General features: G+C 41.5%; 1 protein-coding gene across 1 annotated transcript in view; it reads right to left on the bottom strand.

Annotated features, from left to right (window-relative positions):
- The window catches only part of Ptpn13 (protein tyrosine phosphatase non-receptor type 13), a 135,208-nt gene that overhangs the window by 49,274 nt on the left and 73,096 nt on the right, over positions 1-12,838 (bottom strand). The window contains exons 17-22 of the mRNA XM_028773694.1: positions 11,396-11,810; positions 11,156-11,250; positions 9,295-9,351; positions 2,539-2,628; positions 1,962-2,069; positions 1,663-1,794 (exon numbers count right to left, since the gene is read on the bottom strand). Of these exons, the coding sequence (XP_028629527.1) occupies positions 1,663-1,794; positions 1,962-2,069; positions 2,539-2,628; positions 9,295-9,351; positions 11,156-11,250; positions 11,396-11,810 (897 nt within the window). The remainder of the gene's footprint in view (positions 1-1,662; positions 1,795-1,961; positions 2,070-2,538; positions 2,629-9,294; positions 9,352-11,155; positions 11,251-11,395; positions 11,811-12,838) is intronic.

The raw sequence follows: 12,838 nt of genomic DNA on the forward strand, positions 1-12,838 counted from the left end.
CACAGATTTAACTGAGTGGGGGTATTACTGTACCACAGATTTAACTGGGTGGGGATATTCTGTTATAGCAGCACCAAATGGTCCAAGGCAAACCCTTCCCTCTTTAGTGACGTAATTGAGAGGGGAAGCCTCGAGTGCATACTGATAAAACTTCTAGCTTGTTTGAGTTTTGTCTTTTTTAAAGTAACATGATAGAATAGATATACACCATGATAAAATTAATCTAGCTTCCTGAAGAAAAAAATTTACATAATGACATTTCAATTTTGGAAAACAAAACATTCTCTGGTCAACATCTAAAGTGAATGAATTTACTCTGAATTCAGCTATTTTCCTTTTTAAAGCAATAGAGAATAATGTGACTCTCAAAAGAAAGTGGTCTTGGTAGCTTGAAACTTGGAGGCATGCTACAAATTTCCAGCTGGTACAGCCTTCATGTAAAATGAGTCGGTTAAAGTGGGTGCTGGAGGGTTCAATGTTTATAATCCACACGTGTTTATGAAACATTTACAAAGATGCATGATATATATTCACACATATGCATATGCTCATGTTTAATAGTTACTGAATACAAGAGTAAACCACCATAGGCACATGGTGTAAAATTTAAGAAACTTTATGCCATGGCACAGCTCAGAACTTTTTGGCTTTGCAACTTTTATCCCAGCATTTAAGTGATACCTAAAATTTACTATCTAAACTATTTTTCAAAGCATTTTTAGTTAGTTTTTTCCAAGTTCACTGAGACAGGGTATTGCAATGTAGCCCTGTAGGCCTGGTAACTGTTATGCAGCCTAAGACAGCCTCAATCACGTGGCGATGCTCCCGCTTCATTGTCTCCGATGGTGGGATGATAGGCATGTATCCAACACCAGTTCCAATGTTAAATCCTTTACCACATTTTTGGTATCTCAAGGATTAAAGTCACTTACACAATCCCTAGCATTGTGCTATCTTTGAAAACTACAATTAATAATAACAGTCAAAATGGATATTTGAAGTTCTTAATTTGTACTTGAAATGTACTGCTCATATAACTTAATTTCATCCTTTGCTCTCTAAGCACAGTCAGGCATCATGTGCTCAAGGCATTTGGTCAAGGTGGTAAGTCTGGGAGGTGAAGACTACTGTGCACTGGTGCCTGGCTGTTGACGCTGTTTACAATAGCAGACTGCATGCTCCAGGGTGTGCTGTCCTTGCCAGTCCTCAGTGATTCTGCATGAGGAAGGCAGGCAGGGTGGGGCAGGCAGGATGAAGTCTGGTTTTTTTAAGTAGCAAGAACATAATCTTTTTGCTTTTACTAAATTTTGGGTTTATTATTTTCCTTCTCAGAAAAGTTGACATTTGGACAGGACATCACAGGTAAGTGTTATACAACCACGTCAGTAATGACAAAAGGTCTAATTCTCATGGGAGTAAGAAGAAAGGAAACATACCAAGATATCAGAACATAAATGACTTCAATTTTACACGACTAAATGCACCAATGTTGCACTGATGCATGAATGACGACAAGTAGACGGGCATTCGACAGACTGCAGGGAGGAGATAACAGCTTCAGCCAGTTTCCTCGGCCCACGGACGCATCTGGGACGCATGGGGACGCATCGGGGATGCATCGGGGACTCATTGGTGCTTATAATCAGGCTTATACAGCATTACCTTTGGATGGCTTTTCTTTTGGCTGGGAGATGACAAGTGTCACATCTTCAGGTGCGTTCTGCAGAATGTCCACTGCAGCATGGTGACTGACCCCTTCCAGACTCACACTGTTCACAGATATCAAACGGTCTCCTGGAAAACACACCACCCAGTGTACATCAACAACAAAGCAAAGCTCATATCAAACCTTAGAAGTTCAACCCTTTCTCATTATTATTATTATTGCTTTGTCTAAATTTTGTCCTCTGTGCAAATTCATCCATTAGAAAGCACATGGGAAATTATAAAATGTCAAGTACCAGGCTTTAAGCAGCCATTCATGTCAGCAGGTCCTCCAGGTGTAACTGCACTGATAAACACTCCTAGATCCAGTCTTCCCATTTTTTCCCCACCAATAATTTGAAATCCTGTAAAATAGCACATAAAAAATGATTTTAATGGTATTGCTTCTTTTAAGGACTTATGATTTGTCTGTGTGAAACAAACATACTTAGGTTACTATGGGAGACGGGGCCACCTGTTTAGTCTACAGGAAGTATTCTTAGCATCTGATGACCAGGGGTAGAGAATGGCAGACTGGAGTGGACAGTCAGCATCTTGGTGAGAGCTGATGTCCAGGAGACGGAGATAGGTAAGAGCAGAGGAGGGCAAGAAGTAGCACATCACAGAGGTCCATGCTTCTGCAAATGGCACAATGAAACCCATGGGTTTGTATACTAACCAGTAAGTAAATACACAACAAGAGAGTAAGGTGATGGCCAGCAGCCCTGGTGTCTGAATGCCAGCTGACTTGAGTGAGCGCAGGCTGAGTGATGGCCAGTGGCCCTGTGTCTGAGTGACACCTCCCTCTCTCCTGTGACTCTCATGGTGACTCACCTAAGCCATGCTTTGCATCTTTCCTCAGGTTCACCAGTGTGATCTCCCTTTCTGGTGAAGAAACAATGCTCCATCTTTTGCGTAGTGTATCTATTAAGAGTTTGCAGTAAAACAAACAAACAAAAAAACCCACTTAGGCATTTACATTACTGGCTTGTTGTAATTTTAAAAGTAGCATAAATATTAATAGACCACAGGGCACTGATCCTGTGAGCAACACTAACAGCTGGCCACCACTGTAGGGCACTGGACCTTCAGACGCAGGTTTTCTGATTTCATCTTTCTGTTGCATCATAGTAAATTGTTTCGATTTGACAATTATCACATTAAAACTTCCTCTCAGGGCCTGGGGGGGATGGAGAAATAATAAAAATCATGCATTGCTCTTGCAGAGAACCTGGGTTCAGTTCCTAGCACCCACGCGGCAGCTGTTGGAGGTACTGCATGCATGTGCTGTACTAACATACATGCAGGTAAAACACTCAGACTCATAAAAGAAAAACTTCCCTCCAGTATGTTTGACATATTGTTTATAAATTAGTAAAATATTATTTGTAAGTTCCTGAATAAAATAGTAATGAAATAAACTGGATTTAGTTTTTAAAACCCTACTACTTGTGTGGACTGTATATAAAATAACAACTTGTTTAGCACATCTGTATGTCAAAGACTTCCAAACACTGTCTGCAGGTGAACATAAACAGTTTAACTTTTCCAATCTCAGAGCTGGTATTCACCATCCAGAATCACGACTAAAAAATATTTAATTCAGGGAAATTAACTCAATTAGTTAAATGAATTTCAACATCTGAGCTACAATTTGCTTTTTCTAATTTCTCCTTGATTTTTTTTATCATTTCCAAAGATCTTAATTAAACCAGTAAACACTTAATTGCAACATTAATCAAGAAATTGCCACATTCAACAATTTGAACACATAGACAAACAGACACACACAGAAACACACAGACACACATAGGTATTTGCATACACAAATGAATTGTTAACGCTGACTGGTCTGTATAGGAAGGTGGTCATAGAGGTGAGTTTTAACACTCAGCTGTTTTTATAAATTAAAATTTCAAATTTAAGTCTATATTGTTCTTAAGCATGTTGATGTTTTTTGAAAAACAAAAGAAAGCCAAACAAATCCAAAACTAAAATCCAGACATTCTGGCTTCAGTAAAGCACAAGCCAGAGCTTCCTTAAACCTCACACACGTTCTTCTAATAACCAGGACCACTCCCAACACAGACGTTTATTTTGCTATATCTTTCAACATTTAAGACCATGCATGGATGTCAATTAGCATTAATATGCGAGTAATGGACTCACAGTATGTTTTGATGCCTCAGTAATAAAACGCATGTCTCAACGTCTAGAAATAAGCTCTTTTACCCTGAGGAAAGAATAGCCCCTTTATTTCCTTTCAGTAGTGAATTTAGCTTTGTGTGGTAAGGGCCATCTTAATACAAATTAGATGCTCTCTGTAGCTCACACACTCTTCTGGAACAAGAACTCATTGGTATTTGGTAACAGTAGTAGCAATGTGGTATGGCTAATGCCGTTTTGGTGAAATTACACCGTCTATAACAGACAGCACTAAGACAAGTGCACCATCTGTCTCAGGAGCTTCTACAGCATTACCTACATATTCTCACGCCTTCTTCCTGAAACAGGTAATGAGTTTTAGTTTTCATCTGGAATAAACATAAAACAATACAGAAGAGGACCCATAAAAAGTAAAGCAAACAAAAGTAAGGCCACGTTAATAACTGAAATTTAAAAAGTATTTAATTAAGGTGGTTAGGAAAACAACCAGATATAATCAAAGTGTACTGCAAAGCAATTAGATGGTAACAGTGGCTTTGAACTCTTCACCCCTTACCCAAGTTTCAAATTTAAACTCTTAGTGCGTAGAAATCTGGAGATTTAGAAACTGATGGAATAAGTCCAAATGCATGCACTTAGTAGAAAATCAGACTCCCCATCAGTAAGGACAGGATAAAATAAAAATTAGACCAGGTGGAAGTGTGGTTACTCTTCTATTGGTTGTAGCTTAAGAATAGAAAGGCATTTAAGCTGGCTGGGTTGGGAATGGAAACTCGGCTCACAGTTGTCAAGAAACGGTTCACCTGGTTCACAGTCTTTCTGCTCTCTTCAGTTTTATAAATGGTCTTGTAAGGTCTGTGAAAGGTCACAAAGGCTTCTTTCAAAGAATAAGAAGACTGGCTTCTTCATTTCTATTTCTAATAGGTTGTTAACAGGATTAAGTCTTTATAACATTCATCTGGTTAATAGTGTGAATGTGTATGTGTTTGTGAGCGTGTGAGTGCGTGTGTCACATTCTCCTTAATTAGAAGCCACAGGGCTTGCTCATTCAAAGGTTCCTGACTGTGACTTCAGTACTTACTCTTCTATTTGGTTATTCTACTGTCCTTCAGCTATCTACTGGGGAACTTTCCTGTTGGTATCATTAGGCGCTTTGGGGGAAAATAAAATGAGGCACTGGCTATGGCTACGTGAGCCACTAGGACAGCAAGTGTGATGGCACCAGACTGCTGCTGCTAATGTTAGAAAAATACCCGCGTTGATAATAAAAGGAAAAAAATAATGTCAATCAAATGTCTGCATTCCCAAAGCAAGTGTCCTGGGAAGTGCTGCAGCCTTGACAGTGGTGACAGCAGTGAGTGACAGCTTTTCCCTGGGTATTAAGGGGCTGACAGGGTAGGGTGCTCCAAATAACTGCTCTGTCCCAAATCAGAGGGTCACAGAAGGTGACCCTAGAGGTGAAAGATTGGGAACAGAGTAAGCTGGCCAGCAGGAGCTGAGAGAGTACTGATCAGACAAGGAGGCTGTGCCCCTTCCCCTTTCAGCCTCCGTGCTCCCTCGACTTTGGAGTCTGCAGTGACAGATCAGGACAGCTGCTGGGTGGGATCGCATGCAGGAGCCCATACTCAGCATACACACTAGCCGAGGCCTTTCCTCGGTTCTCGACACACAGGAGAGGCTCAAAATATTCATTTGCTTGTATTTGTTCTTAATCAGGAATAGTTCCTGAGGGAGCATCCATGCAAATGTCAAGTTACCTGCCTATGGTTCTATTCAAGGAGCAGAGGTGAGAATCTCTGTGAGGTCCATACTGTGAGTTATGAAGACATTTCTGAGGCTTTTTAACTACACCAAAACGAGTATAAATATCATGAGGACATACTCCAAGATCCTTAAAATAATTCTCTTTTCCTATTAATATGTACCACACTACAGCAAACTGTAACTACTTGGAAGTAAAAAAGAAATCTTAACTTGAAATGTCTAGTTCTTTACACAAAGTGAGCCTGTGTTATGCCCAGTCACATCTACATGAGGGAGTGTGATAGACTGTGCGTGAGGCCTCCTGACTAGGGCCTGCTTGTCTCTCAGGAGTTCCTGTGGATGCTGTGTGGTTTTCAGATAGCAAGCTTGGTAATAATGGATTCCACTACCTAGAAACAGCATTCTTTTCCTCTGAAAAGGCCAAAAGCTATCCTGGAGATGACATCTTCACGGAAACAGGGTAGTGTTTTAGTAAGTAAATAGTATTTCAACTACTTTTTAAGCAAGGCAAGTGTTTTCCTTGAATTACAGACTTCGCCTGATCCTCAGGCGTATGATGGGAAGATGGGTGAGAAGATGAGGCTCTGGGCGGAGACCTAGTTCACGGTCTTGGGGCTAAGGGCCAGCGTGCCGAGGCTCAGGGTGGAGACCTAGTTCATGGTCTTGGGGCTAAGGGGCCAGCGGCGCCGAGGCTCCGGCGCCGAGGCTCCGGGCGGAGACCTAGTTCACGGTCTTGGGGCTAGGGGCCAGCACGCCACACTAGTACGAAACCAGGTTCTTTCATTGTTATGCTACTTTTTGTTTGTTTTGAGCTAGGGTCTTACTATGTAGCCCTAGTTGGGCTGCAACTCCCTAGACTAGAGAGGACTCAAATCAGAGATCTGCCTGCCTCTGCCTCCCATGTCCTGGGATTCAAGGTGTACGCAACAACACCCAGCTGTTATACTACTTAATCTGCTATGATAAAGCCACTATGATAAAGAAATCTATTTTTAAATTTCTGTGTCAGAATAATACATATTAGTTAAGGCAGTTGAGACCACATACCATCTATTGGATGCAGAGTCCACAGCCTGGAAGGGTGTGGTGTGGATAAACGTTTATCCACACTGAGTGAAATGGTCCTGTGTCTCCTCAGTTTACTTCTTATGCATTTAGCAAGTTTTTCTGTCTGCTCAGATTTTTATGCTCACTTTGGACTTTTACTTTAAATATAACCTTCAGCTTTGCAGATATTCTAACTGGACCTAAAAGGAACACTAGTTATCGACATTACAATCATCCTTGATGTCAGGCTGAACATGGTATATTGCAGGATTTTATTTATTCTTAAACACTGTATTACTTAGTGTTGGCCATGATAATTACCATGAAATTAGATAAAGTTTATTTCAGGGTTTATGTTACTCTGGACCAAAGTTATTTCTTTTCTTTACTGTTGTTGGGTTTTTTATTTTTCTTTCCTTTTCTTTTTCTTTTCCTGAGACTGGGTGGTTTGGTTGTCTTGGAACTTGCTCTATAGATCAGGCTGGCCCCAAACTCATAGAGAGCTACCTGCCTCTGCCTCCCAAATGCTGGGATTAAGGGTGTGTACCACCACCAGCTGCAAAAATTTTAATTTTCTAAATAGAGTTTTAATCCCCTTTGGTTGGGCAGGTTCAGAAGGAATTAGAAAAAGAAAGACTGAGTGAGTCCCTCCAATAGCCAGGCAACTGGCTGGTGAGAAGAGCGTTCTAGAGATTTAGCGAGACAAAGTTCTTACAGTTCATGGATAGTTGGTAAAATTCACATTCTTGGCTATTAGAATTTAACTGAAAACGTGTGTGCTATCATCACAGAGCAATTACTTGCAACCCTTCCCAGAGCTCAGCCAGTTTACTAACAGCTCACAGTATTGTGTTGGAGCGGACCAGAGCTTGGTTGTTTAGACTCTGCCTGCTCTGCAGCCTTCTGTGGAGCTCGCTCATTGTTGATTTCTCATTTGTGAAAAGGACATAGCATCAGTGCCCAGCAGACAGGATACTGTGGGTCTACATGGGAGGTCAGCTGAAGTCTTAGGATAGAGGGAGGGCATAGCAAGCCCTTGGGGACTGTTGAAGCATATTATGACTACTGTGATGTGCTGAAGTGAAATTACGAGAGCTGCACAGATGCCAAAACTCAGTCCAGGTAAGAAGCCTGACCACAAGCATGCTGTGCCCTGATCCTGGTCCATGCACATGCGTATTTAGTTGAACTCTTAAGATAGCTTTTTTGAGGATTGCTAATGGGGAAGGAAAATACAAACAACCCTTGCCCCTTCTTCATTCCCCATGAGTACTGAAGACAGCATCTAAAGTTTCTGAAGCAAATATCTCCAACACACACTTTATTCTCTTGAGTAACTAGCATGTTGATTTCTATGGGAAAGTGAAATGTGTGAGCATGCCGGGGCTGCAAGTTTTAGCCAAAAAAGCACAATTCCATATGGTCCAGCCTCATTTCACAGCACAATTCTATATGGTCCAACCTCAATTCACAGAACAGTTCTTTATGGTCCAGACTTACCTCACAGCACAATTCTATATAGTTCAACTTCACAATTTCCTTTCTTGCCTTTGCTATCAGGAAAATTAGAACTAAATTTAGAGTCATCAAATTCAGCTATATCATTATTTATTATTTTGAATTACGTGCATGGGTGCCTATCTCTCTGTGGGTATTTGTATGAGAGGACAAGTGCCCAAGGAGCCCAGAAAAGGGCATCAGATCCCCTGGAGTTGGAGATCCAGGCCTTTGTGAGCCACCGTGTGGGTACTAGAGACCAAATCCAGGTCCTCTGCAAGAGCTAGCGCTCTAACCACTGGGCTGTCTCTCCAGCCAATGACATCAACTTTCACTGCAAACCTTCATTCTCATTTTTCATTAATTCAGCTTTTGGGATCTAAGGGTAAGAATTGGGACAAAGTAATGGATACTGATGGAACATTTTTTTCCTACTCATAAAGCTGTTAGAATGAGCAAATAAGATGTAAAAATTCTTTAAATTATAAAAAAATTGAGTACAAACTGAAGTCACTGGCCACACATGGTCTCCTCCTCCAGCTTTGATTCTTGGGGTCTAAGTTGAAAAGATTCATGTTTAAATTCTTCACTTCTAATACTCAGGATAAGACTGAAAACTGTTCCCAGTGTGTCCCCGACCTCACACTGCCCCATGAGTGTCTGCACCAACACTTTTGCTATTGGTTCTGCTTATGTCTCCATGTCTCTAATCAAACTGTGCCCTTGATCTGAAATGCTCATCGCTGCTGCTCTGAGAAAGTCCTCCTCTGTGAGGCCTTGGAATTTGAAAACAACAACAACAACAACAACAACAAGAATAAATTAGCTCAAGCATCCCCTCGAATTATCTCAAGACTTTCTCTCCCCAGACTACCATCTTAGTCTTTTCAGCAATGTCCTTCCCTAACCTCTCATTCATTTCCTTTATCAGCAGTATTGAAAACAGGTACCAGCACACTGAGGTGACAGGGAAGAACACCATGTCCCCTTTACTGTGACACAGGTCTAAATCCTTGGCATGCAACAGTCCCCACACTTAAGTTCAGATCATTACATATGGAACAAAAATAGAGAGAGGGTATGACGGAAATTAGGGAGAACAGCTTGTACACCTACCATTGTCTTTAAAGGGGACTTGGGATGAAGATTTTCCAGAACTAGGCAAACTCATTCCTGTGGTATAAATTAAATTATTAGACATTTTATAAAATGGCCAGAAACTATAGAAGTCATTTTTTTTTCTGAAAAAATTTACAAAAATCAATGAAACATTAAGGCAGCACTGTTTTCCTTGATTTGCATTGAGAGAAGTGTCTTATCTCCAGGGGCATACTTACTATTTTCAAATAGTAATTAATCATATTTACTTGTTTGGGCTCATAAATTTAAACTCGAATGTGCTGTTTCTGACAATGACAGATACAACAAATGTGAAACATTTATAATGAGATGAGTTTCAAAAACACTTGTCCAAATGTTAAAAGAAAATGTAATAATGAGAATGAATAAAATAAAAAATTAATTCAGAAAATTAAGTAGGTTTTATAGGTTCCCTTTATCTCTGAGTTTCTACTCTATTTTTTCTTGTTTGAGACAGGGTCTCATATAGCCTAGGCTAGCCTCAAACCCACTACATAGGTTGAGGCTAGCCTTAAACTCTTTACCCTCTGCCTCTACCTCACTGGTGCTGGGACTATATGTCATGTACTCCCACAGTAGGCTACCCAGGCTTTCTTAAGAACAGCCATAACTCTCTAGATGTATCACAGACCTTTCATGCAGACCAAAGCCTCCTGATGGGGTAGGCTTACAGTTCATGAGATCTCATTATATGGACGCATAATGTGAAAATCATTTCCTGAAATGCTGAGGGTCTCTCTTACTCTAACTTTTGACATTAGGTTACCCTACGGGATGAAATCACGCCTTATAACTGCTTCAGTCTTTCCCATTGATTCTATTTCCATTGACGATGTTCTAATCTCTGGAACATGTGAATGCCTCCATTCACAAAGCCATGCGGCATGCCACAAACACCTATTAGCTACCGTGGAAGCTTCTCCTGTGACCTCCTTTATTTTATGTGTCTCCAATCCAATTACAGAATGAAAAGTAAGATTTAACTTCAGATAATTAGAGCTCAACTTTGCATCTAAGGAGAAAAATGAGTAGAATCTGATGACATTTTAGGAGGGGTCCTATTTCTCACTACCCCTTCAGCTGCTTACACTCCGAGCAGTAGTTTAGCTTTCTGTGCTTGAATATCTACGCTTCTTGACAGGGCTTCACTGGGATTTCCTTTTTAAGATACATGAGACAATGAACTGTACACTTTCATAGAAACAGCCTCTACACCTTTAAGGGGGTCAGGGTCTTGCTATCATGGTCTTGAATTCACAATCGTCTGATTTCAACCTCCTATGCTGTAGTTACATAAATACAACACCACACTGCTCTCAGAGTCACACAATTTCAAAATCTAAGATAATTAACAGGCCCCAAGAAACAAGTAGGTAAAATCTGGAAAAAAGTTAAGCCAATTAAAAATTGCCAACTATCAACCACAGGGGTTTGCATAAAGTTATCTAAGGTTTTGGAGGCCATTTACCTGCTACTAAACTAAGAGAAACCTAATTTACTCTTCAAGAAGCAAGCATAGCACTATCAGAGCCCATTCCCAGAGGCTCAGGGGAAGCAGCCAAGGGATAGCAGTGCTGTTTGTGAGGCCTGGGCGCGGCCTGGGCGAGGCCGGGGCGTTCTCTAGGATGCTTGTGGCCTCCCCATCCAAAAGCAAGTTAAGGAGTACTGACATGAAGCAGTCCCAAATTCACACAGGTTTTTACTTGAGGTATTTTAGGCATTCACAGTCTGAGTGAGTAGAAATCAGAATCCACAGCAACAGACTGGCAGTTAGCATGGCTCTGCTCGCTTTACTAGTGAGCTGTGGGAGAAAAGAGGAAAGCTTGGTAGTGCTGACCTACAACATATGCTTGGCCAGGGTCTTCAATGGATGAGTCTGATTCATGGCTCCTCCTTTCGGGGCTTCTATTTAAACTGGCAACAGACTTTGAACTATAGAGGGAAGAGGAAGGCAGGAGGGGGAGTGTCAATGCAAAAAGAATACGGTGAAAAGTAATAAAACGTCTAAACGAAAACAAATGACATGACAGAAGGGATTTAAAAAGATCTACTTTGGGTTAGTCAATCGTGCTCTTACTTATTAAGCTTTGGGAGTCCTGCCAGTGACTCTGTGTCAGATCTTGCCATCGGGTACAATGGTTTTCCCACCAGCTCCGCAAAGGCTTGTGGGACGGACTCCATGTTAATGACCTGTTTCCGGTGAGGACAGAGAGAGGCCTGACTGAGATCATGATACGATTTGCTCATCCCTCTAGGCTTTTCCTCCCAGGAAGCTTTGTCATTCTTCTCTTTTGAACTGTTTTGCAGTGGCTGGTAAAGCGACCACTCTGAGCAGGACAGCCTCTTCAGAATCTCAGCTTGAACCGACAGGGGTCGGACGGCGAGTTTGTTGAAGGTGCTGCTGGCCAGACTGCCCGTGCTGATTGTGCGGCCCATATTAAATCCTCTAACAGACTCTGCTTGCAGGTTCAGGCTCCTAAACGAAGCTCTCTCTACAAGGAAATAGGATTGCTTTACATGACGGAAATACCTTTATGAGAAGAGCTATTTTAATAGGTGAGACACAGCATGCAGGTTTTAAGCGTTAGCCCGTAGCTGCAGAGTTGGCAGCTGAGGGTTTTGGAAAGAGTTACAAGGTCCTGCTTTCCACTCATCTCTCCAGCCTCTGAGCTTTCGCCAGCCCAGCCTAAGCACTTACTACTTCACCTATGAACTCTTCCATCCTGAGATGTCTGTGACTTAAGCCGGAAAGCCCCAAATGCCTTATGGGTTTCCACGTGAATAGGAGACATTTAACACTCATAGTGTTTCTGCTAAAATACCAGCAAACTAAGAATGGGGAGAAGCAGGAGAAAACCAGATGTCTGGAAAAGCAGCTCTGCGGAGGAGAGCTTTGCCCAGAGAAGAAGTCCTTCATCGCTGTTATATTTTTAAAAGCTTACTACGGACTCAGAAGATGGTGTAGCCCTCTGTGAATACACCACAACTGTACAACATACAACCTGAATCTCAGCAACGCTGGGATAAGCTTTTAGGATGAATTCTCTCATTATTTCACCATTATGCCAACCCCACCTTCCTGCCTCCACCACCTTCCAAGTGGACAGAGGTGGTCAAAGAGCCCCAGTCTTCCCACCTTTTCATATCTATAAACACGGAATTGTCTGTATTTAAATTTTGTTTACTACTCAATGAAGACCAAAAGCCTGCTTTTAGGAGTTAAGCTTAGAAAACTTTTAGGTCAAGCCCTTGGTTCTTCTCCATCATTATAGCAGTATCTGACATTTGAAGCTCTTAGCAAAACCACTGTATCCCATGCAGAGGACTGTGCAACAGAGCTCTGGGTGACTTTGCTGCTTGTGAGTTAGGCTAATAGGACTACACATGGCTCTCCGGGTCCCACTGTAACTGCAGGATAGGGGTGCTCTCTGTTGGTAGTGAGGTGTCATAGCATGTCAGACAGATGACTCATCTACTACTGCATACAAGATTAATAGTATTTAATTGTAGGTAGACAACA

Source organism: Grammomys surdaster, unplaced genomic scaffold (assembly GCF_004785775.1).
Source record: "Grammomys surdaster isolate TR1022 unplaced genomic scaffold, NIH_TR_1.0 233, whole genome shotgun sequence".
NCBI classification, from domain to species: Eukaryota; Metazoa; Chordata; class Mammalia; order Rodentia; family Muridae; genus Grammomys; species Grammomys surdaster.